A 25,278-nucleotide genomic window follows, 5' to 3' on the forward strand; every position below is an offset into this window, starting at 1 on the left:
ACTTGTGCTTGGCAAAAATACACACCAGTAGGGCATAGAACAAGTCCACATCAGCTTGTATGGACAGGTTTATTTCCCCAACACAAGAGTTAGAAGCTACAGAACCAAACAACCACAAGAACAACCTAAAATATTTTCACCATTCGTCAACTCTGTCACCCCTGACAGAAAACCGATCAATAATGCCAGTATCAGTGGCAGGTTTGGATATATATGGGATTAGAAACACTATGTTCTGAGAATGGCTTTCCTTAGGCATTTCCCAGCTGTACCTATCTCTTAAATTTGAAGAGTTCTGGCTCTCACGTCACACCTGGAAAACAAGCTTCTACCTCAGCCCTTTGGATGTGGAAAACACTGCTAGACTCCTTCAGCCTTCAACATTGCACAGACCACTGGCCCTGGAAGGTGGAATTTGAAGCTTTTCCACTGAGGATAGGAAAAAACAACAGTCCTGAGACGCACGGGTTATTTTGTACTTAAAAACATGGGATGGGGTAGGAAGGAAGGAGAAGAAGAGGAACGGGACAAGCAGTAGCTGCCGTAGAACAATGCAGCAGCATGGGGCAGAATTTGTCCACCCAAGCAAACCACTACAAACCCCAGCCAGCTTCTGAAGTGCAAGGAGCATTGCGATCACCAGTGCTTGCATGCCAGGTGCTGACCAGGAACTACAAGCAGGTGGTGCCACTGGAAATGCTGTACCAGACTTGCTCTGTCCCATTCCCGAGATTGATGCCAGCCTTCCCAGGCACGTGGAAGCATCCCACACCATCCACTCACTGCAGCAGTCCCTCGCATGCACGCATTTTCACTATGAACACTATTAGTTAAAAGCCAACAGAAACCCTGAAGCCTAGGGAAAAAAAAAAAAAAAAACTCCTTTAGCTGTGTTCAGAGTATTTTTTTTTTTAAATGTGTGAAATTCCTTTGTGAAATTTTCATAATTTTGGCAGCCGAAGAGGGGAAGGAAGCCTTCTTAAGCTTACTACCATTGCTGCATGATATACCATCCCACCCTGAGACAGCTGGGCTGGACCAAGTCACCTCCTCAGGTTCTGCCCACTCTGTCTACACAAACATGCAGGCAAATACCATTTCCAACCCTCTACTATTATGGAATTTTATTGGGCATAAGAAACCCCAACTGCTTTGGGAAGTATTTAAGAGTTTTGGCTTTTTGGTTTGCCAACTGCTCTTCCAAACTCGCTCATCTCACTAGTATGCCCACTGCCTTCACCAGCAGGCATAACATGGGCCAGCCTCACCATGCTCAACAAAACCTCACAGTAAGCATGCAACAAGTCCCCAGCAGCTTGCAGGGACAGTTCTCTTCCCACCACAAAGGTTACAAACTAAAGAACCAAACCATAACAAAAAGATCAGCCTGAAACTATTTCCATAATTTGTCACCAAAGCCTTTTCTTGTCGCTGTGAGGTAACCAGTCTGGAGACCAACACAGAGGAGCCCTTCTGTTCACAAGCCGATTATTGTGTCCTCAGTTTTTATTTAGCTGATAAACACCGGTTGCCACAAGAAACCAAGGCGCAGACACCGACTCGAGACAGCCAACAGCTCGACACCCCAGGAGCCTCGGGAGCACCTGCAGGGCTAACACGAACCTGCCGCTACCAGCCTCGCTCCCGCTGCCGGGGGATCTGCACGGGCATTTCGGTCAAGTCCCTCGCGCCTCCCCAAGGGCTTCGCCCCGCACAGTCGGGTGCTGGGACGGGATCTGCTCCCTCCGGGTGCCAACGGGAGCCGGTACGTCGCAGCCACCCGCCCCGACGGTGATGCCAACAGGTCGTGGGCTTTGAGGGGGCCGTGAGGAGACGCAGAAGGAGGGGAGGAAGATGGGGAAGGAGGGGAGGAAGGCAGGGAAGGAGGAGGACGTTCGCCAGGCAGGATGCAGGGCCGGACACACACACCCCGGGGCTCGCATGCAGCTGCTGCACGGCACCGGGAGCAAGCCCTCGGCGCCACAGCAAGGCAGCCACACGCCCGTAGGCAGCCGTGAGCTACCGGGCGGCCAGCTGTCAGCCCCCGGGGCTGGCCGCGCCTCCTCCCTCCCCTCCCACTGCCTCTCGGCGAGCATCAACCGGGGGAGGAGGGGGGTACATTTCGGGGCGGCCACCGCCCCCCCACCCTCCGCCATGACACAGCAGGGGACGGCCGTTATGTAACGGCCCCGGGGCCAGCCCGCCTTCCCCTCCCTAATCCCAATCCCGTTCCCCCGGGGGGGGGGGGGGGGGGGGGGGGGGGAGGGCAGGCAGCAGCCAAGCGGCGGCTCCCGCCCCGCCGCGCCCCCGCCCGCCGCTCACCAGCGGCTGCATCTCAGCGCGCACGGCGGGCACCTGGAACCGGTCTATCTCCTCCATCATGGTGGCGGCAGGGCAGGGCAGGGCAGGGCAGGAAGGAGGGCGGGAGGACGCGGCGGGATGGCGGCGGGGGGCTCCCGGCTCCTGGCTCACGCGCCCGCCGCCGCCCGCCGCAGCCTCATCGCCGCCGCCGTGACTCAGCCGCGCCGCTTCCGGGTCCGCCGCCGCCGCCCCGCCCCGCTCATTTGCATATTCATGAGGACGGGTGTGTGTGTGTGTGCAGGGGGCGGGGTCAGAGCGCGGAATAGATCGGAGGGGAGGGGGGCGGAATAGCTCGCGGGCAGCGCTTCCGGCGCGTTGCCATGGCTGCCGGAGTCAACTTCCGGCGGGGGGGCGGCCGTGGCGGAGGGGCGCCATGCCGGCTAAGGCGGGCGACGGGCAGCGGCAGGTAAGGGCGCGGCAGGGCGGCGCCGCCGTGACGTCACCCAGCCCCGACCCGTGACGTCACCCAGCCCCGACCCGTGACGTCACCCCCGATCCGTGACGTCACCCCCGAGGTCTGACGTCACTCGGAGACGTGACGTCGTCCTCGCGTCCCCAACGCCCCCCCCCCCCGTCCCCAAGCAGCAGCGCCCGCCCCGCGCCCCGTCACCGTCACCTCACGGAGTCGCAGCACGGCTGGGGTGGGCAGGGAGCTCTGAAGATCACCCGGTGCAGCGCCAGTCCTGCCGAGCAGGGTCACCCAGAGCACGCTGTGCAGGACGGCGTCCAGGCGCGTTTTTCAGAATACCTCCAGAGAAGGAGACTCCACGGCCTCTCTGGGCAGCCTGTCCCAGTGATTCGATCTTTGTGGGGGGAGGCAGGGGTTAGCATAGCTGGTCCGGAAGCACCCCAAAGCAACAACATCCAGAGCGCGTACCAGAAATGCCGTAACTGACCAGGGAAAGCTGAAGGTAAGAAAGAAGGACAGGCGTGAGGGCTCAGAGCCACGAGGTGGTGGACCTCCAGCTGAGGGCTAGCGCCTCAAACCCAGGCGTGCTGACATGGTTCTGCACAGGGCTGGTGTCTTTGAAGCCGCTTGGTTGTTCCTGCACGTGTGGTAAGAGGGCTTCGGGGCTTCAGAGCAGAAAAGAGAAAGAGAGGGGATCTCTGTGACATGCGTAATGCTTCCACTAAAAAGTGCTTGCAATTGTCAAGTTGCAAAGGCTTTATGAGGTCTGCGAAGGGCAGAAATGGAGAACCAAAGACCACATTCCATCCTAGATAATAAAGATGTTTATGCTAAAATCGTAAAACACATTAATAACGATGGTATAAACTAAACTTGGGATTAAATGCTTGCTCTGAATCCCAATTTCTTTTACTTTCAGAATTTCCACATAAACATTTTTAGTCACTTTCATTAACCATTATCTCAAATATTCTGAAATGGATAGGCTTTGATTCACATGTTAGTTGAAAAACTTAATTAATGTGCTGTAAAGACATTATTTTAAAGTTCTTGAAACATCACAAACTGTTTAAACTCTTTGGATTTTTGGCTTTTCACATAACTTTAATTACAATTACTTAAAATAATTTTAACTTGTCCTGTACTGTCTTTCCTATATTTGTCTGTGCTTGTTAAATCTGACTGCTGTTTCGTGTAGTTTCATTGACTAGAATATTCTTGCAGTGGAGGAATTGTGTGAATCACTAGCTGGCTCTGGAGGCCAGAGGCTGTTGTCTCATTTTCACAGATTTAAAGTACAGCCCATGTCACCGGGGCTTGGAGAGTCACAGGAGTAAATGGCTGCACCTTTGCACGACTCACTGTGCCATAGGGGCCCGATGATTGGTATTTACTGAGGCCTGATGGCTACTGTAAAATTAATTGGTGAGTCAAGGTCTAGATCCCAATTCTTGTCAAGAAAGTCTCTTTTGAAAACAAATGAGTAAGGCCCTGCTCTTGTGTCTCAGACATGTTCTTCCTCTCTGCCAGTGTTCATAAAGAGGCCGGAAACAAGCTTGCTGCTTGCCTGTGAGGCTGCTTTTTCTACTGAACATCATTTCCATCGGCTTTCTGTCCTTGTCCCTTTCACTGCAAGTTCTCCTGTAGCACTATGATCTTTTCACCTGTCCCCATGCTTTTCATTCCTCTGTATCCCTTGTATTGCTTTGTTCTGCTCTGCCTCGTAGGTTTTTCATTGCTGACTGCTTTCCCTTTGAAAATTTTCTTCCTGAGATTGTGCTCAAAGCTGAGACAGTTACCTGAATGGTATCAGGTTCTTCCCTTTCGCCATGTGTCACTTCCAGTCCCTCCTTTGCTTTCATGGCTGTGGGCTCTTTGAGTGCTTTGTAATCAATTCTTTTTCTTTTTTTCCCCTACAGGTGGCGGTTGCCTGCCCTTCTTCTGTCTTCTGCCTGTCTTGTATTTTCCCTCTCCTCTGACATGAGTCTCTTGCTTTCTTTCGCTCTTTATCTCTTTATCCCAGTGACTTCAGCCTCCAGTTCAACCTCCAACCAGCCAATGTATTTTTCTTCTTCTTTGAGTGGAATCTCCCAGGTTCTTGGATGAAAATATGCCAAAAGCTGTCTGGCCGTCAGAGATAAAGGTGGTAGATGAAGTGAAGTGAATTCGAGATGAATCGTTTGACTCGATCTGAGCCTTAATTAGAAGCACCTTTAGACCATTGCTCTTGTATGTTTGGGGACATTAATAAGAAATGTTCCAGTGTTCAAAGTCTGTTAAAGTGATTGGGTATGCCCAGATCTTTGTGTTCCCAATGCAGCTTTGTAAATAATAAAACTTATGTATGCTGTAAACTTAAATACCATCCTTCCGTTCAGGTCAGAAATTTGTTACACAGAATTGAGCCCCAGCGTGTTTTGGGAACGTGCAGAATTATGGAAAGACATAAACCAATGTCTCTGAATCAGACGGAAGTGAATGGAAGAATTAGATTCTCGACTCCCCTGAAAATGAGGTCTTGGGTATGACATGCTGAAGAACAGTATTATTTTAAATACAATGACTTGTGTGGCACGTACAAAGACGTGCAGAGAGCTGCTGATAGGGCAGGGGACAGCACCATGTTAGCCCTGTGTCATTCCTGTGTGTGGGTGGTGGAAGAAAGCGGACAACAATTTCAAGGTTTATAAAAACATTTTAAATGTGGTTGTCAGGTATGCTGTTGGAGGTGTTGGTTATGCTGAATCCAGAGTTCGAAGTCTTCACTTTGTGACCCTTCTTCTCTTTGAGTGGAGGAGTGCACCGCATGCCGCTGTGTACCTCTGTGGCTGAGCCCACTGATTTGGCTATGGTTCCTTAATTGACATTGCATACACTTCTTTTTATTTTCAGTAAGTAAAACCAGACTGGGGGCACTTGCCAGATAGGGTCAACAGCGCTGTCAGCAACAGGTAACTTGTGCTGTGTTAGGAAAGCATCTGAATTTGGACAGTGAGGCATTTCTAATTACACGCCTGGGCTTGCACCCACCGACATGTCAGCGGCTTCTTTGCTGCTCACCAAGCTGTCAAGGAGAGGCAAAGGGACCCCCTCCCAAAAAGCAGTCAGCAATCAGTTCTTACTTTTTGATAGCAAAGGCTTTTAAGGTGCCTGTTGGCTCTTAAAACATGCATTAAACCGTCCATGTAATATAAAATAAACACTTGGTTTAGTGTCTCTCACAAAGCAGATTAAAAATATGTTGGCAAATAGTTCTTAAATTGGCATCCCTAGTGCGTGTAAATGGAAGTCTGCTGCAGGGCAGGCAACGAGTCCCTCTGCTTTCTTTGGCTTTGTTTCCATGCCGTGCTTCTCTGCTCATTGTGCTGAGCAGTGGTTTACTGTTGAGACTGCTAAGATTCAAAACAAGAACAGAAAGCCAGCAGGAAGTTATTAAATGGTTTTACAGAAATGTCAAGCCCACTTCTTCTAATGATTCTCCCTCTTCCCTCCTAGAATCCTTTAAGCAACTTTGTACTTCCCTTTTTTTTTTTTTTTTTTTTTTTTGATTACATGTTAATCTTTGTGCTGCGCTGGAGAGGAAATGGGGATGATAATGCCTGTGCTCAGGAAGATAAAGTAAACTTAGCTGGAGCATTCTGTGATTGCTCAGCCTTGCAGTCAGATTGTCTTATGGTGACTGCTAGCATGGGGAGCAGAGATGCTGCAGGAATGTCTGTTTAATGATCTTAAAAAAATGTAGTCTGGGTTTGTCATTGCCCTGTGATGAGTGTTTCATTAATATGTAATTGATTTTCAGCCTTTGGAAGATTTGCTTAATATGAACTGACAGTTCAGCTTTGCAGAGTAATCAGCCTGTATCATCCCTGCCCAATTTTCTGGTGTTTTAGGTTAGATCTGCAAATCCAGATCTGCTCAACCCACTTTACTCTTTCAATACAGGGAAACGTTTCATGTTTTTCAAGGAGTTACCACATAGTGGTGTGTCTGGCTCCTCACCTTGCTGTGTATGTGCAGCAACCAGTTGCAAGAGCTGGTCAGGAAAGGGTGGTCTAATCTGACAGTACAGGAGAAGGAGGAACCGCCCAGCAAAGGCTACAGCGAGGAACCTCATCCTGATGGAGGACAGCACACATGGTAGCATCACTGCATCTCCTACTTGAGTAGTCAGGGCAGGCCTTGGATCTGAATGTGAAGGGTGAACACATTTTCTCCTGAAGGATTTCTGTGGTCACGGATTGAGGATTTGACCTCCTTCTTAAATGAACACTTGCTCTTGAGAGTAAACCTCTGCTTCCTAAAACACCAGGATGATTTATTTACCATCAGCACTGCCACTGACAGTTCAGAGGTTTCCTGCAGCAGAGGATGAAATAATTAAAAAGTAGGGCTACACAAAATATCTGTTGAGAAAGAGCCAGACAGGACTGGAAGCCAGATGACTTTGAAAAACCTTCTAAGGTTTTGCTATTTAGTCAAGAAAGCAGGTACTGAAAATTCTGTCTATTTAGTATAAAATTGGTTGATGAGTCTCAGATCAGCAATTAATGGCTGTCACATCACCAACAAAAAGAGAGAATAATAATCACTGTGCGTAGAATAAGTAAGATTTACAAGACTTGAATGGATGGTCTTGTATGATTCTGTATTTTCTTTTCTGGCCAAGCTGGAAGCACATTACTAGGGTGTTGAGGGCAAAACTTTAATCAAAGAGATACTGAAACTCCTTGATGCTTGCTCTCCCATTACATGTTTCTGGGATGCAGCAATAGGATAGCTCTTCCTAAATGCCAGCCTGGTAGTGCTCTTTTGAGATAGAGCAATGTCCTTTGGAGAGTGGTCAGTCATTTCTTCTTATTTTAATTTTCCTATTTTTTATATATATAACTTCAAACGTGTTAGGAGACAACCCAAGCATCAAACCTAAAAATCCGATTATAAATGCTTGTTGGATAGGTCAGCAACATGAAAATTTCCTGCTGAAGACCTGATTTTGCCTCTATTTCCATCTCCTGTTGGTTTGTCTGCATTAGAGGGAGCTGTGGCAAGGGAAAAGGAAATTAAATGGCATTTAAAGCATCACTTTTCAGCTATTTCCTCCCTTCAGCTGTATCACCGTGTTAGATTTCTGAGTCTTTGCAGTCATATAGTCAATCTGTCTTCTGGCGTAGTTGATATCTGGCCCAGGGAGGAATTTCCAGGTGCTGCTGTCAGAAACAACTCCTGGAAGAAAGGTCTGGAAAAGAACAGTCACTTGAGTTTTATATATCCTTAAGTGTTATGACTGTTGTGGGCTTCTGATGTATTTTCGCTGTGGGAACTGCTATAAGCTGTTCATTTATTTAACGTAGGATGGTTATCAGAATAGAACATTTTTGGTGTGCATGGATTCTCACTTCAGCATTTTTCAGTGGAACAGTGGAGCATGTCCCAGGGTGGTCTGAGTTACGAAGATGACCTGGAGGTGAGAAACTCCGTGCAATTCTTCTGTGCCTCCTACCTATTCCTGAGTTCCCTAGCAACAATGTCTCTTTTTTCCTAATATAAATTCCTTATAATTACTCGCACTCCTCTTCTTGTTAATTATTATTACTAAAGGCAGGTATAGTAGCACCATTTATTAGGAAGATTTATGAAGACTTTTGATGCTTTCTGTGGTAAGATCTTCATTTTATACAGAATTTGCTAAAAACAAACTTTTTGGATTTAAATGTTCTTTGCTGGGTGTTTGACTTAGGCTAGGTTTAAAAAAAAAAATCTAGATGCTGAGCAATATAAACCAAAATACTGGTAGCAACTTACTGTCGAACTCTGCCCATGCTAGTAAGCCTGGGAGAGGTTAAGTGGGGCAGGGAATACACACACACACACACACACACACACAAAAAGTGTGTTAATTATGTAATTAAGGCCTATATCGTAATGCTTGTGCCCAAAGGGATGAATTGAAGGTTGCCTCAGCAACCTTAATTCTTGCATTTTCTAACTTCTGAATACTTCTGTTTGAGATCCTAATAATAGCCTGTTAACTTTTCTTCTTCTGTAGCTAATTATATAACAGCAAAAATGTGCTTGAATTTTAGAGATGTGTATGAAGGCCGGTCCTCGTCATGAGCATCTTGCTGGTGAATATACGACCATTATGCTGATTCACAGTTATAGTTTATTATTCATATGCCGGATGCACTCGTGACCTCTCCCCTGTTGTACGAACACTGAATAACCTGGAACAAAGAAATAGTTGTCAGTGCAAATGGTTTACAGCTTAAATAATAGCATGTGGGTAACACATTGATGTAGTAAAAAGAAAAATGAGGGAAGAGTGGTCATCATTCTGGGCCGTGGTGTCAAGACACCAACTACCTGGGTGCTGCTGAGGACACTTTACAGCTAATGTGGCAGAGAGGAGTTTTAAGGAAAAATACGAGGAAGTACAGTGTGCTGGTTTGGGAAAGATTTTCAGAGAGCAGGAGCTTGCAAAAGGAATAGCAAAAGGACCAAGCACAGACGTACCAAGGGAAAGGAACATCAGGGCTGCCTTTTCCACAACAAGCACAGCAGAAGGCTTCGTGCTATTACGTGAACTAGCAGGCGGTGTGAAAGGTTTTGTGTTCTTGACTGACCCATGTTTGTTCTCCACCTTGCTTCTTATAGTAGTGTTAAGCAGATCCACTAGTTTTGGTGCATGTTCATTTTCTTGTCCTTGGCGTTTGGCGATGGTGTGGTGAGTTGTTAGCACCTGGGTCCTTCGCTGGGGACGATAAGATGTCCATGCTGATGGCTTCTTCTTCACCGTTCTAAGACCCACTTGAGGTTTCTTTGTATGTTAACTAGCACACTTTAACACCTTTCTATTCCTTCATTGGTCTGATGTTCCACATTGCATCTGAAATTACTATATATGTTATTTTTTTAGTTGCTATTCTATTGTTCTTTTGTTCATTTGTTTTCCTTGTTACCCCTGAAGCCAGCTTTGTCCAGCTCCCAGGTGTGCCGGTCTGCATTTCTTTAACTGACCGTTGGTGAGATGTTTACAGCTGTGGGGTCTCCAGTGCAAGCCTGTGCCCCATCCCGTATCATCCCATCCCTGTACTTCCCTGTGCCATATCCTGGGTCACCTCTTCCAGGGTCTTCCTTGTCACACCAGGCCTGTATTTCCCTCTACATTATGTTACAGTCATAAAACCATGGTGGTAGTGTACAAATATAAAAGAAGTAAAGCAAATTTGGCAATTTTCTGTGGTCAGTTAGCCTGCTGCTGAGCATAATAAAGCTGCAGGCAGGCCAAGGAAAGTCCAGACAGAACAAGCCAAGCAGCCTCAGCCCTGAGGCTTTGCAAAGTCAATACGCAGCACGGGGCCCATTGGTAGCAATGACGATACCAAATTATGGGGCTGCCCTGATCTGGCTTGGAAGAAGTCTTGGGGATAGACTAAAAGAGTGAGCTCCAAGCACGAAGGGCTGTACCAGGAAGGATGCTCCTGAGCCAAGGAATTCCAGAGAAGTGGGAGTGGGAGAACAGCAAGGAGCCCAGACCTGCACATTTCCCTGTTAGAGTGGTGGTTTGTGCCTTTTTCACAGTGGTTTGAGTTTCGCTGCTGTTTGTGTTACTGCATTGTTCCTGACTTCTGTGCTGTGCTGGTTATTGCTGCTTTTTTGACACCAGAGCTCATGTTCTATCCTGGAAACCCTTTATGGAGGGGGCGATAGGGCAGGGTTTACGCTGCTTCCTTCCACTGGAATCAAATGTTAGCTTTTCTTCGGTGTCACTTTTGGATTTTAACACAGTTGCAGATATTTATTTCCTTGTGGCTCTTCAGATTATGTTAATTGAAATGTGTGCAACTGCCAAAGCCAATTAGCGTCACATTGCCCAGTCAATGCCTTTACAGCTGGATAAATGCTTTTATAGGCTATTCACAAAGGGTAGTAGTGAGTAGGCTTTGTTGCCTGTTTAGAATTAAGAGTTTATTTCTGATTTGGTTCCAAATAAAATTCTCCTCTGAAATTCTGTTTTAAATTTTGTTGCTTAAATCACACCTTACTCCCAGGTAGCTTTTTCCGTGTAGAACAGGGTGCCATGTCGCCCACTGCTGAGCTCTTAACAAGGGGAAGCAGGCTGCCTGTGTAACCCAGGGGTTCGAGTAGTGGCTGTGACACCAGGGCTCCAGACTCTCTGCTATGCTCTGCTGCCACCCCACTGTGGGATTTTAAAGGAAATGCCCTAAGTCTCTATTATATCCATTTCAGTAACAGCAATTTGTATTTCAAAGTAAGGCACGTTTTCTAGGCATAGAAATGTATCAATCCGCTCATTTTTCATTGCTTTTAGTGCGCGTTTGCTGGAATAAAACCCCTGACGCCTTGTTAGTAATAGCAATCTTACAGCTTGTACAATGGGAAACAGCATTCAAAGTCTGAGTCTCTCTTCTCTTCTCTGCTTTGTTCTCCTCTGAAAATATTTTCCTCCTGCATTCTTGTTGCCATGTCTTAACAAGTAATGGGGCTTTAGCAAGAAGGCTTGGGAGTGCTGGATGAAAGTCATTATGGGTGCTTAATTGTTTAATATGTAGGAAACAGAGGGGAAATGTGGATATTTATTTTTTACAATGAAAGAAAATTGTAAGAGGCGTCTAGGTATCTGTGTTCCTTAAGGACTTACCCGTCCTTAAATGCTTAAGGACTTATCTCCTGACTCGTGCTCCATAAGGTATTGGTAAGAAATGTAGAAGAGGAGATGAACAAAAGCTAATGGGATAAAGCTACACTTTCCAGTAGAAAAAAATGGGAAAATGAGATGAAAACAGCAAGTGGCAGGCTTAAATGACAAGCAGTGGTTCTTTGCAGTAGTGTGTGTTTGTACTGTGGGGGTCTGTGATGCAGGAATTGCGCATGCTAAAAGTGAGCACGGATTCCAAAATGCCCGAGGAAGTTTGAGGAGGAAAAGGTCCACTGGGATGAAATGAAAAGGAGAGCATTTCTGGTTTAAGAATTCCCTGTTGAAGGCTGAAACTTCATCCTGAAGAAAGCTCCGTAGATACCTGCTTTTGAATACTGAAGGAGAGAGATACTTGGCTAGGTGGACCTTTGATCTGAGCTAAAAGACACACTCATGTTCTTCTAAAGAAAATCATAAACACAGGATCTTACCCCCACCCCTTTGTTTTCATTCCCTCTTCTCTTCTAGTATCTCCTTCTTTTCTGTCACAAAGTCAAATGCTTTTTCCAAGTAGCAGCTCTGCTTTTCCCACCCATCCCATCTGGTGTTATCTGGGGTCCATCCATTCTTGGTAAAGTCTCTAATGTCTTCTCCTTTGTTCGTCAGTTCTTCTCTTGAAATGTGGTAGCTTCATTCTCTGCTTTCTGGGTTCTTCCTCTGATCTGTCCCTCAGCATCTTCTTCATTTCCTCTCCCACTTTCTGTGAAGTCTTAACAAATAGTTGTCACTGGTGTGCTTCTGTTATTCCTCAATCTCTGCACAACCTCCTCTAGAGTTATGCTATAAGGCTCCCTGCAAACAACTATATTATTGTTTTCCTTAAAGTCTATTTTAAAATATTTCTTTGCTGGGATGCACTGAGGGAGGTTGGCAGTGGTTGACTTTCCAGCTGTTTATCAATGGTTTCCATGTTTTTTCTGTACTCATCTCGTTGTAGGTGTTCATCTGCTCTCTCTGGCCTCACCGTGACATTGCAAACATGTGGGTGTTGTGGTTTAGCCCGGCTGGCAGCCAAACACCACACAGCCGTTCGCTCACCCTTCCCCCTCCCTCTCCGGGATGGGGGAGAGAAACGGGAAAGTGAAGCCTGTGAGTTGAGATAAGGACAGTTTATTAAGACAGGGAAAATAATAACAATAATAATAATAATAATAATAATAGTAATAATGTGTACAAAGTGATGCACAATGCAATTGCTCACCACCCGTTGACCGATGCCCAGCCTATCCCCGAGCAGCCGGCCCCCCCCTCCACCCCGGCTAGCCACCCCTATATATTGTTCAGCATGACGTCAGATGGTATGGAATACCCCTTTGGCCAGTTTGGGTCAGCTGTCCTGGGTCTGTCCCCTCCCAGCTCCTGCTGCACCCCCAGCCTGCTCGCTAGCAGGACAGAGCGAGAAGCTGAAAAGTCCTTGGCTTGGTGTAAGCACTGCTCTACAACAATTAAAACATCAGCATGTTATCAGCGCTCTTCTCATCCTAATCCAAAACATAGCACCCTGCCAGCTACTAGGAGGAAAATTAACTCTGTCCTACCTGAAACCAGGACAGTGGGGCAAGAACGGTCTCTCTTCTCCATGCTGTTAAACTATTATATTATGTCCGTGGTTACCTTTCATTCAGATGATGTATGGAAAACATACTGGTATATTTGACTTTTGTTGCATACCATTACAGCAAACGTTATCAAACACATTAAAGTTATATTCTGCTTTGGTTAAATTAGGGAACAAGATGTTTTAAAGGTTTATGTTGGGTATGTTCTTGCTTCAGAGCCAAAGTGGACCTTCAGGAGGAAAGGCAGCACCTACCGAGGCCTGCTAAAGCTGTATCTAAAAAACGGGTAAGATTGCAAACGCAAGTGTTTTGAAAAAATCATTTTTTCCTTCTTTATCTAGTGAGATGCAGACTAGATTCTTGTGGAACAATGGCATGCTTCATGGATTTGGTAATCATTCCAGTTGACTTAACAATAAGGGGTTGCTCTGGAATATTCTGTTGAGAAGGGAATTATACTAGCAAGTTAGAATAAAAATGGAAGCTAAAACAAAGCAACGATTTAAGTAAACTGCAAAATGAAAGACAGAAAAAATGTATGTGATGTAAATTCCAAAATATAAGCTGACACTGACTGTGAGAAAACTGCCTGCTCTGGTTAGAAAATGCAAAACATACCCCAGATTCATTTAGTTAACATAGAAATACAAGCATTAGAGAAAACAGCGTTAATTTTTGACTGATAAACTCATGGTATTCCTTTCACTGGTAAGCAAATAAGTGCTTAGAACAACACCCTTACTTCATCTACCTCAGGGTGAGCTGAGGTGGGTTTAGCTCCATTAGTACAGGTGGAGGAAGGACAGTTTGTATGCTTTTAAACAGACCTTGTGATAAACAGCTTTCCACCTTCTTAGGACGAATTGTAAAATTTTGTAAAATTTTACATTTTAAACATTTGTAAAATTACATTTAAAAAATTTGTAAAATCTTGTAAAATTTTTCCTCTTTTTACTCTTTAAAAAGGGAAAGATATTTACTTTCAAATAAACAACAACAACAACAACAACAACAAACCACTGTAATGCTATTTTTATCTGCTTCACTAGAGAAAACAGCACTGAGCTAACTGGCATTGAATTTTGTATAATAAATGTCCTACAAGCAGGTGTTCATGTGGGTAGCATTAAATCACAAACAACTGTTCTGCCGTCATAGTCTTTTGAGAATCCAAGAGCTTGACCTTCCTTCCAGCTTGTCTCATTTCAGCTCCCTTTTCCCTTGGGGGAAAAAAGGTTGCAGCCTGTGAATTTCCCTGGGTGTCTGGCATATGCAAAATTCTCTGTTACTTTCAGCTGCTGCGTGTTTTTACACGTCATTGTGCTTTTTACCTTTGTGGTGCTCTGTAGATAGCAGGGCTTTGCTGGGTCCTGCAAACAGTCCTTCACTTATACCCCAGACTTATAGGCAGCTCCATAAGGCTATGAAGTTTAATAGACCTGAGAGACCTGTATTTAAAAGAGTGATTGATTTATTTTAAATCAACTCCTTACACATTTCAAACTGAGGCAGAAATTTTGCCCTCAGCAGCTAAACACTTTAATCATCAACTTCGTGTTCTAGCAGTTTATCTATAATGACAAGTAATTGAAATTCATCCCTGCAGTGATCCCTTTCCTGTTAATGATATCATATCATGACATCAACCCAAGCCCAGCCCCAGGAGAGCAGCTCTCACTGTTGCAGGAGTGCAGACCCCTTGGCCTTTGCAAGAAAACAGTTAACATTCCTCCAGAAGTCACATCCCTGCAGCTTTATATCTTGAAATAATTTCTATGTGTAGTTTATATAATAACACTTCAGAAGTAATTGCAGGTCCTTGAATTGTGTCTTTGAGTAGTTTTAAAGTAAGGCTTGTTTGGGATATGATATGGTCGAGAGAAACAGAATTGCCAACTTTTAAACTGAAATTCAAGTGGAGTTTTCTGAGTTTTGTTACAGGAGTTACTCCAGTTTTGTTATGTGCCAGGAGTTATGTACAGGCAGCAGCTCCTCCAACCCACTGACTGAACTGCTGTTGCCAGCTGTAGCCTTTCAACTATTTGCAAATTTGGGCCTGCCATTTGGGGTTATCTGGTCTGGTCTATGGACAGGTAGACAGGGAAATGGTGGTCTTCCTCACACCATGCAAGGTGGAGAAGTGCTGCTTTGGGAATGAGCAAAACAATCACAGTCTTGGTGTGCTAATTGCCTTGCTTTTCCTGTGCTAGGATGAAGATGCGTCCACTGACGTGGGAGAGGGGGCGGATGAGTGGACAGCAGTAAAGACTCTGGTCAAACCCCCAGATCAACTGGAGTTGACTGAAGCTGTGAGTAAAACAGAGCCTGTAGTTGTCATGAGATGTCTGCAAAACTCCATACACTGAAGCCTACCTCTTACCCATTTGTTTTGGAGGAACTTCTTCAGGAGTAAGACTCTAGTACTTATGTACATTATCTGCAGCATGAACAAGAATGGCTTTCAGCAGGAAAGCAGGGAGAATGTGCTTTGAAACACAGCTCTGGGCTTAAGGCAAAGTATCTTTGTATGGTGCTGATCTGAGAGCAGAACGGGGCCAGGGCTTCTCTCAAATAATGAGGACTTCAGAGCCAGTCCTGAGCTTTTCAGAGGCTAGAGGTAGTCTGATGCACAGGACAGAGAGAGGTCCTGTAGTTTAAGGCCATTTCTTCTCATCTGAGTTTACTGGGATTGCAGGTGGTCACCCTTCTGACTGCAGTTGTCTCTCTCTTCTCACTGCTGTATAAAGCTTTAGTGTTGCTGCCTGTCCTCCGAATAGCTCTCAAAGGGAAGGTATACATTATTCGCCCTCCTCAAAAAGTGAAGGCAGTTGACACCAGCACTGTTTTTTGTTTAGTAAGTCGATCCTGCAAGTAATGCTACTGAGCTGAGTGTTTACCGTATTTTTGGAATGTGTGTGCTTCAAGATAGACTTTGATAGTGCTTTAGACTTTAGATAGTGCTTTATTGCCATATAAAATGCAGCTAGCATTTTTCAAGTGCTACCACAGCTTAGATAAAAATTAACATGACCAGAAACCCCACTGAAGTACTACAATAGGAAGCAAGGTGACAGTTCTTGATTTCACTTTGAGTTACTTGAGTTCACTTTGAGGCTCCCACCACTGGTCTAGTGGAGGCACGATCTGCAAGCAGGGTATTTGCAGCAAACCAAACGTACTAGAACTGAGTGTAAAGAAGATGGTGATTTTCTAATGTTCTATGGTGCATTAGGAGTGGAATTTTATTTATGATACTATTTTCTTTCTCTTCCAAAGGAATTAAAAGAGGAATTTACACGTGTTCTGACAGCTAATAATCCCCATGCTCCCCAGAATATTGTCAGATACAGCTTTAAAGTAAGTGTGGCGTGACCTGTAAAACCAAGATGAGTTGGTTTTTTTTGCAATTAGCTATTCTTGTGTTTTCTTTTTATTTATAACCAGGTAAATTTCTTTTTAATGTGGCTTCATCTTATTACATGGTTCCTAAAGGGATTTTGCAGAGGGTAAAAGCATAAAAGCATTGACATATATATTCAGAAGCAGGAGATAACATAAGTCGGCAAGTTCTGGCAGTGAACGTAACTGGTGCAGCTAATCTCAGGCAATATTTTTTTCATTCAGCGGTGGTTAGAAGACAAAAGGCAGTGTTTGATTCAGTCTGTAAGACAGTTGGGCTTCGGTATCCTCACATCAAGATTCCTTGTTTGCGTTATAGGAGAGCTCAGAAATGTGCTTTGTGAAATCAGTGACGAGAGCTCTGTTCATGATGAGTAGGAGTGAACAGGGGAGGGTGCATCGAAGACTGCCAGGAAACATTCAAGAGTCACACCTTCACATTTCCGTGTGCAGAGCATATGCTGCATTACCCTGGAACAGCATTCTCCAGCTAGCATGTACAGCTGGCAGCATAGGCTGCTGCAGGCAGAGAGGAAGGATGACTCTGCCTCCCACCCCTTCCTTGGAAGGGTTGAGGAAGAAATGAGAGCACACAGGGACAGCTCCTTCAGCTCTGACATTGGATTATCTCCAGTCTTATGCAGGGAATAGACAACCAGGTGAAATTGTCCTTAGCCTGTCTCATCTCTATACTTCTTTAACTAGTTTGACCAACACTTATGTTAGTTCACTAGAGAAACAAAATCAGTCTTATGGAAGCAAGTAAGGTCACTTTTTTTCTCTTCTATTTGGGGTTGTTATTTTTCATATTTATGGGATGGAAACAGGTGATGAATGATATCTATTGTCAAATCCTCCACAGTGAATGAAGTGGGCTCACTGCTATGCTGTCATTGGTACAGGAAGCAGTCATATTTTTACAAAAAAACTGTTGAAACATCTGCAGTCTGCAGTGGCTTCTGATTGCTTTTAGGTGTAGCTCATAGTCTTAATACATGTTTTAGGCCTAAGAGTATGACTGCACTGTACAGTGATCTACAAGCAAGTGCCAATAAAGCTGGCCTTCAAGTAGCTGAATTAGTGCAGTGCTTATAAGCCTGGGCACTGTACTAAGTGCCTGCCCTGTCTTCAGATCAGAGCTGCTCTCTCTGTATGGTGCTGCTCTTGTATAGGTATGACAACTCATTCACGGATCTCATCACAACAGGACGCTGAAGTCTCTTAGGGAGTGCTATGCAGTAGAGATGTACTAGAACTATATTTAAACTCCCTTACTGTGGTAGTGGTGGAAAAGTAGAGATTTCTTTTTCTTGGTTCTTTTCCTCATATTTTTAATTTGTGGCTTTCAGTGTCCTGAACTATAAATAACTGCTGGAAGGAATTCAACATAGAAATGTTAACAGTGAACATATATTTATCAGTATGGAGCTTTTTAGCTTTAGCAATTTAGGCTACACAGTATGTTTAGTTTAAAAAATACATTTCTCCATGCTGGTTGTGTTGGTTTTTTCCTTTTTTTAGGAACGAGCATACAAGCCAATAGGCTATGTAGATCAAACAGCCATTCACTTCTCTTTGAATGGAAACCTGATCCTCAAAGATTCAGATGAAGGCAGACGACAGAGTATGAGATCTGCTGTATCAGGTTGGTTTATTATCTGAAACCACAATCATTTTCAGCTAGGCACTGGTACCACGTATTAAGCATAAGGGAGTGATCGTACTTCATGACCATAGAATTGAACAGCTCCTGTTTTGGCTTGCATCTTTCTAAAGAAACAAAAACAGCAAGAAAACAAACAAGAAAACAAACAAACAATCAGACAATGTTTGCACAGTGTAGAAAACAATGCATGCTTTTGGAGCCAGGTGAATGTTAACACCACCCACTAAAAAGTTCAAAGCTATTTGGTGTCTCTAATCATCTTCCACTACCACTACAATTAGCTGGACATAACACATCTAAACTCCTTAGCCTGCTTTGAAAGTTTCAGCCATGGTTTAAAGTCTTAAAATCTTAAAGCAGATATGTTTGGAGGCAGGGTGAGCATTCAGGAAACTATCATATACTTGACCCATTGTTATCGTCTTACCAGGGCATTTACTTCTGGGCAATGTGAGCTATATGATATTGAGGTAATTGAACCTTTGATTTAAGCTAGTATTGCCATTCATAGGTTCTCAGTCAAGAAAGATACCTTAATCAGAGACTAAAAAGCTGTATTGTCAGTAAACAGTTCTCGGTTTGAATCTTCATGAGGGAAATGCCGTTTAGTGATTTCATTGTATTTTGGCTGTTTGCAAAAGGAAAAGTTGTGTCACAAAGAGTGTCCATTCAAGGCGGTAACTGTCAGGCACAATAATACCACTGCATAAGTTCCTGAGGATAGTTGTTACCTGTGGCCCTCAGAGGGACAGTGCCTCTTTTATTTTATACTTCACAAAATATGCATTGTGATTTGAAGTACGACAAAGTGGTAAATAGAATTTTCATTGCCATGAAAACATGGATTGTTGTTGCTAGTGCTTTTCGTAGTTTCTGAACTAGTTTGGAGTAGCTTGATGTTAGCATCAGTACACACTCAAGGCTGTGACTGGAATGTAGACATCCATCATTCTCTAATATGGTGTTATGGTTTAACCCAGCAGGCAGCTAGTATATTCATTTTTTATCCATATAAATAAGAACAAATCACACTGTAACTCTTTTGTACCTTGTAAGCATTCTTTGTGGGTATTTGCAGACATTTTTGGAGGGCAGAAAGGTCCAGAGCTGAAAGGATACTCAGAAACAAAGCTGCTTGGATCAGAAGTGGATTTCAGAAGTTTGATTTGAGTGGAAATCAGATTTTTGATTTAGTTCAGTGAGAATTATTGCTGTCTAATTCTAATAATAACATTGTCTCCTTCTGTGGCTTTGAGCAAACAATCGCCCTGCAAACTGGGAATTGGTTACTGTGTTGTCTCATGAGAGAGCAGTAGAAAAGGATGCATCTGTAAATTAATACTTCAAAAGATAGAAGAGTCTGCAGAATATGGGATAATATGTCCTTTTATCCTGGGTTTATTCACTTATCCCTTTTGTCATCAGAAAAAGCTTCTCTTGAGACTTCTGCAGTAATATCTGAAGAGACAGAGATTAAAGATGAAGAAGGTACAGAAGATACTCAGGTAATGCTCCAAAGTCATCTGAGAGCTGTCCACTTTATTTTTAATATTAGATTTGAAACTCACTTTATTGTAAAATGGGCTTGCTGAGAAGTTTATGTGATTTATTCTTGAAACATCTCCTGAGATGTCTCTGCTGTAGCTGGGATCCTGCACTTTCTACTAAACAGCTGGGATACTCCTGCCTTTCTTCAGTTTGGAGAAGGTGTACATGGAGATGACAGGTCCCTACACACTAGGTCTGCCTTCATCCAGATATTATATCAAGATAGAGTGTAATTTGTTGGTACCTGGAATCTTTCTGGACAACATGTGAAATCTCAACTTCCCTAAAAGGTAAACTGGTTAAGAACAAAGTGTAAAGGAATGAAAGCAGCAGGCATAACTACCTGAATTAAAGAGTGGCCTGACTTAAAAGCAGTTGGCTGATTGGGAAAGGAGTATGCTCTAAGAAGTTTCTTCTTACCCACATAGTGTCAGGCCCTGTAATCAAGTTCAGACTAGTTTCAGATAAAGCTGACTATCTGGAAAGGAAATTAAAACTCAGGGTAATGGGACTCTAATACAGTCTTCTGGTCTTTGGGTCCAATTTCTTTTATCAAAAGCAGTTGTGCTATGTTATCCTATTCATATCAGGCTCAGTTTTAAAGTAACTTCAGTTACTGGTCTTCCATCTTCCCAATTAGATATTGTTGCAGGATCTCCTTGCTCCGATAGCTAGATGTTTCCTGATTTCCATCTCAAATATTTCAATCTTAATTATTTCCATTGTCAACCTGTAGCCATTTGAATTTGTGCCAACATTGCCATCTAGCTGAAACAGCTTTTTCCCTGTAATGTAACCCTACCTGTCCCAATGGGGTATTTCTTCAGTACCATGTCCTCTCAGCCATGGTTGGACTTACTCACTTATTTGCCTATTTCACTACTGACCCATGAATCTTCAATAACAGTCTTTTCTCGTAGGCAGCAGAATTCCAGTAGTCTGTGAAGAAGTGCTTCTGAAGAAGGAAGGAGACGTATGGTCTTTTCAGGGTGGAGTTACTGCTCTATTTTCTTTCAGGCTGCAGGAGAAGAAGAGGCAGAGGAGGCAGGAACAGCAGAAGAAGCCGAAGCAGCAGAGGCAGAAGAGCCTCCTCCCCCAAGAGTGAAGGAGCAGAAGCTTGCAAACCAGTTCAACTTCATTGAGAGAGCTTCAAAGACACTCAACAACCCTTTGAGGGTACGTTATTGGTACAATTTCCTTCAGTGACAGAGGAGGATCTTTCCTTGGGGAGGGCATATGGACCACCAGTGTTTGTGTGTCATATTACACAATATCCTTGTAAATACTGCTAGGAGGGAAAAAAAAACTACTTTTTTTTTTCCTATGGTAAAACAATATTTGACTATGGTAAAACAGTAAGGGTAGTAAAAATGTTGATTGAAAAATTCTTGCCTCATGGACTTTTGGACAGCCTACAAAAAGTTTTGGTGCTACTGTAAATCCTTACACCTCCACCTGGAAATATCATTTTCAATGTCTATTTTCTCATCTGAAAAAGAAAATATAGAGAGCAATGGTTAGGGTAGCAGCTGAGGGCTTGGAATCCCTGAATTCAGTTTCCTTTTACTACAGAGTCTTTTTATGGCCTTGTATTTCAGTTCTTGTCTATGGAGCAAGGATAATAACTGCCCCTATATCAGAGGGATAAAAGTTCTTAAGCTTGTGTTAAGCACAGGTACAACAGTAACTGATGCAAGTAAGCATGACAGATCCCTCGCGCTCTGTGCATGTACTTTCTGATCAGTACAGACCCAAGACTGTGTTGTTTTCCTAAACATTTTGCTGAGCCCACAGCCATTCCTAGTGAGTATGTCTTCATGGGGCTTCCTGATTGAGCAATACCAGTGAGGCTGGCCCCCAGTCCAGACCTCAAACAGGAGCTTTCTGAGTCAGAGATGCATTTCAGAGGAAAAAATCATGTGTTTCCTTTGCTGCCCTGGAATCAGAGTATATACAGCTTCCCCAGAGAGCCTGACTGCCTTCTTGCAACCTCAAGTGATGGTCCTTTGCATTTGATGACCTTGAAGAGATCTAACCTCTTAGATGGCATATCAACTCTACTCACTAGTAGAGATGGAGGATCTCAGGAGAATTCATACAATAATGGGGTACTTGCTGCAAAGTCCGAGCAGTCTTCTGCATCTTTCAAAAATCTGTTTAGAGGCCACAGAATTAGTTATTTCTCTGTTTGTTATTAGTTAGTTAATTTGTTATTTCTCTGTCCCCACCTCTGCATATTTACTTCCCATTCATTTTACTGGGAGAGGCTTTTGTGCATCTGTGTGATTCTGTCTTTGAAAGCAGAATCTAGCCCTTAAATATCTGTGAAGTACTGTTGTTCAATGTACAGAATGTGCAGTTTCCACCTCTGAGACTACTTGATTTCAGAGGTCAGTGAAATGCTACAGGCAGCTTCTTAAAAATGTCCTGACACAACAATTTTATGAACGAAAATGCTGTTCCATGAAATGAAAGTTTCACAGAAATATATTAAGTTCATTCAAATTTTGATGTAAGGGTGATGAAGATATTATTACAGTAAGATCAAATGAATTATTTGTAGGTTTATTATTCTGTTCAGCTATTTTGTTTTGACTGTTGTACCAAGCTGGGATTTTAATATTTAGGTCAAAACTTCTCAAATTTGGTAGGATATCAGATACCATAACTAGTAGCACAAAGTTTCAAATGTTAGAGCTGAAACAAACCATTTCAACAGCCTTTGAAATAAAATACTGAAATTAAATATTCTAAGAAGTTTTAAAAAATGAAGATGGTCTTGTGGACCTTCTTTTGGTGCACAGAAAATCTATGTGGAGTTGCATGATAACCAGTAATTTTTGTGTAGTGCTCTGGGAATTACTTGAATGCAGAACTAACCCAAGATCAATATTATTCTAACTATCTGCTAGTGAGAAGGCGGCTGGATTCCACAGCTGGACTATGTTGTTGTAAAGAGTCTCAGTGCAAAAATTACATTTCTTTATTGTTTTTTTTTTTAATTATTATTTTTATTTTTATTTAGGAAAGAGCATGTCAATCGGAGCCTACGCCTTGTAAAAACTTTTCAGCCACTGCTAACCAGGTATATCCTTTTGACTGCATAAGTTTTCTTTAGAGTATACATAGGAAAATGAGATGTGAGAAAGGAGAAACTAAACTGTTATCTTTGCATCCTTGCACTTGGATGACCTCCCATACTGGGGCTTTGATCTCTAGTTTAAATCTGAGAGCAAGTTAACATGGCCATGTTTTCTGCCTTTATGGGTGAACTAGCTAATGGTTTATATTTCTAAGGTCAAAAGTTTCTGTTTAGCTGCTTTTGATTGATCACAAGCCACCCTGGACAGTTTGCTGTAGAGAGTCTTAAAGGCATGGCAAATAGGGAACCACACTGTGAAAATGGGTCTGGGCTAAGCAAGAACTGGGATGCAGCTGAACTCTACAGGAACAGGGACACAACTGCAGCTGTATGTTGCGGGCACTGACTCCTCCTGGGATATAGCTCTCTGAGTGGGGACTGCACTGTTGTTGAAGAATTTCCATCAATGCATGGGGTTAAGCTGGTCATTTAGGAGGAGCTGTGACCCAGCATTCACTACCTGGTCAGCTGCAGGACACCTCCATCAGAGGCAGGATTAATGGGCTCTCTCAAAGTGGAAGAACAAAATAATGAAAAAATATACATGACATGTCTGTTGCAATCTCCACTTTGAGCACTGTGCATACAGAATAGAAACCTCTGAAGATTTCCTGCAGCAGGGAGTTTACAGGGGTTCATGAAGTTTCTGAGAGTGTTGTCAAGATTTGATATACACAGATTTATTTATTTATTTATTTTGGTCTAAACTTAGCTATATGGGAAAGCAGTCAACAGGTTTCTAAAGCCTGAAGCTGAACACAATGAGAACTATAGCGTAAGACACATGGAAGGTCCTCACTCGAAGCCTGTTAAAATAGACTTGGGGCTGTTTTAGGTAGTAGGAAAGTGCCTCTTTATTCATGATGAAGAACTGTTCCACAATTGTTTTACATTATTTTCTCCATCTATTAAAAGTATGAAAAAAATATTCTGCATGATATTTTACATGTGAAACATGCTATAGCTTTATTTGGCAAGGGAATACAGCCAATTCTGCTGATTGCTTCTCACAGATGCTTACAAAGTATATCTGTGTTTATCACTGATACAAATATTGTCTCAGACAATGTTATCAGTGTATGACAGGAACACCCAGGAGAAAGAATGACAGCAACTAAAATGCTATTGTAGGCGAGCGATAGGAGGGGAAGGGAAGTTGTCTCTGTCAAGCTGAAGACTATAACCCAGTTTATTTCTGAACTTGAAATCACAGAGTAATTGGTCTGAGATCTTCAATCCCTTCAGCTGGAGTTTCCTTTCCCTTTCCCTTTCTGAGAGTGAGGTGACCTTAGAGTTGGAAGAATATATAGCTATTAAGATAACCAGGCTGTTGCTGAAATTTTGCCTGAAATGTTTGAAAACTAAGAGGAAGGCAGTGGCCTGACTGAAATGCATCTACACTAATGCACGCAGCATGGGTAACAAACAAGAGGAGCTGGAAGCCATCGTGCAGCAGGCAGGCTATGACTTGGTTGCCATCACGGAAACGTGGTGGGACTACTCTCATGACTGGAGTGCTGCAATGACTGGCTATAGGCTCTTCAGAAGGGACAGGCAGCACAGAAGGGGTGGTGGTGTGGCTCTCTATATTAGAGAGTGTTTTGATGTTGTGGAACTTGAGGCTGGGACTGATAAGGTTGAGTCCCTATGGGTTAGGATCAGCGGGAAGGCCAACAAGGCAAGCATCCTGGTGGGGGTCTGTTACAGACTACTGAACCAGGATGAGTAGACGGATGAGGAGTTCTACAGGCAGCTGGCAGAAGTTGCAAAATCGTCAGTGCTTGTTCTCGTGGGGGACTTCAACTTCCCAGACATATTCTGGAAGCACAACACAGCCCAGAGAAAGCAGTCTAGGAGGTTTCTGGAGAGCGTGGAAGACAGCTTCCTGACGCAGCTGGTTGGTGAGCCTACCAGGGGAGGTGCCCCGCTAGACCTTCTGCTCACAAACAGTGACGGACTGGTGGGAGATGTGGTGGTCGGGAGCTGTCTTCGGCAAAGTGACCAGGAAATGGTAGAATTCTCTATTCTTGGCGAAGCCAGGAAGGGGACCAGTAAAACCGCTGTCTTGGACTACTGGAGGGCTGACTTTGAGCTGTTCAGGACACTGGTTGGCAGAGTCCCTTGGGAGGCAGGTTCTGAAGGGCAGAGGAGTCCAGGAAGGCTGGGCGCTCCTCAAGAAGGAAATCTTAATGGCTCAGGAGCGGTCTGTTCCCATGTGTCCAAAGACGAGCCGGCATGGAAGAAGACCAGCCTGGCTGAACAGAGAGTTGTGGTTTGAGCTTAGGAGAAAAAAGAGGGTTTATAATCTTTGGAAAAGAGGGCGGGCCACTCACGAGGACTATAAGGCTGTTGCGAGGCTATGCAGGGACAAAATTAGAAGGGCCAAAGCTCATCTGGAGCTCAATCTGTCTACTGCTGTTAAAGATAACAAAAAATGTTTTTACAAATACATCAACACCAAAAGGAGGACTAAGG

The 25,278-nt window shown here is 43.8% G+C and overlaps 2 protein-coding genes across 5 annotated transcripts in view; one reads left to right on the forward strand and one right to left on the reverse strand.

The window, feature by feature from the left end:
* The window catches only part of FAM219A (family with sequence similarity 219 member A), a 100,285-nt gene extending 97,743 nt beyond the window's left edge, over nucleotides 1–2,542 (reverse strand). For 2 of the 4 annotated variants that reach the window (XM_035565904.2, XM_035565903.2), the window contains exon 1: nucleotides 2,356–2,533. In XM_035565904.2, coding sequence (XP_035421797.1) covers nucleotides 2,356–2,382 — 27 coding nt within the window. In that variant the 5' untranslated portion in view covers nucleotides 2,383–2,533. Of the gene's footprint in view, nucleotides 1–2,322 lie in introns of all 4 variants that reach the window. The other 2 variants (XM_035565900.2, XM_035565902.2) reach the window with 2 other exon arrangements.
* Nucleotides 2,543–2,681: 139 nt separating this feature from the next.
* DNAI1 (dynein axonemal intermediate chain 1) overlaps nucleotides 2,682–25,278 on the forward strand; it is a 144,024-nt gene continuing 121,427 nt past the window's right edge. Inside the window, exons 1-8 of the mRNA XM_035565893.2 lie at nucleotides 2,682–2,767; nucleotides 13,265–13,334; nucleotides 15,259–15,357; nucleotides 16,325–16,405; nucleotides 17,969–18,092; nucleotides 19,539–19,618; nucleotides 20,679–20,837; nucleotides 22,687–22,746. Coding sequence (XP_035421786.2) covers nucleotides 2,682–2,767; nucleotides 13,265–13,334; nucleotides 15,259–15,357; nucleotides 16,325–16,405; nucleotides 17,969–18,092; nucleotides 19,539–19,618; nucleotides 20,679–20,837; nucleotides 22,687–22,746 — 759 coding nt within the window. The remainder of the gene's footprint in view (nucleotides 2,768–13,264; nucleotides 13,335–15,258; nucleotides 15,358–16,324; nucleotides 16,406–17,968; nucleotides 18,093–19,538; nucleotides 19,619–20,678; nucleotides 20,838–22,686; nucleotides 22,747–25,278) is intronic.

This window comes from Cygnus atratus, chromosome Z (genome assembly GCF_013377495.2).
Source record: "Cygnus atratus isolate AKBS03 ecotype Queensland, Australia chromosome Z, CAtr_DNAZoo_HiC_assembly, whole genome shotgun sequence".
NCBI lineage: Eukaryota > Metazoa > Chordata > Aves > Anseriformes > Anatidae > Cygnus > Cygnus atratus.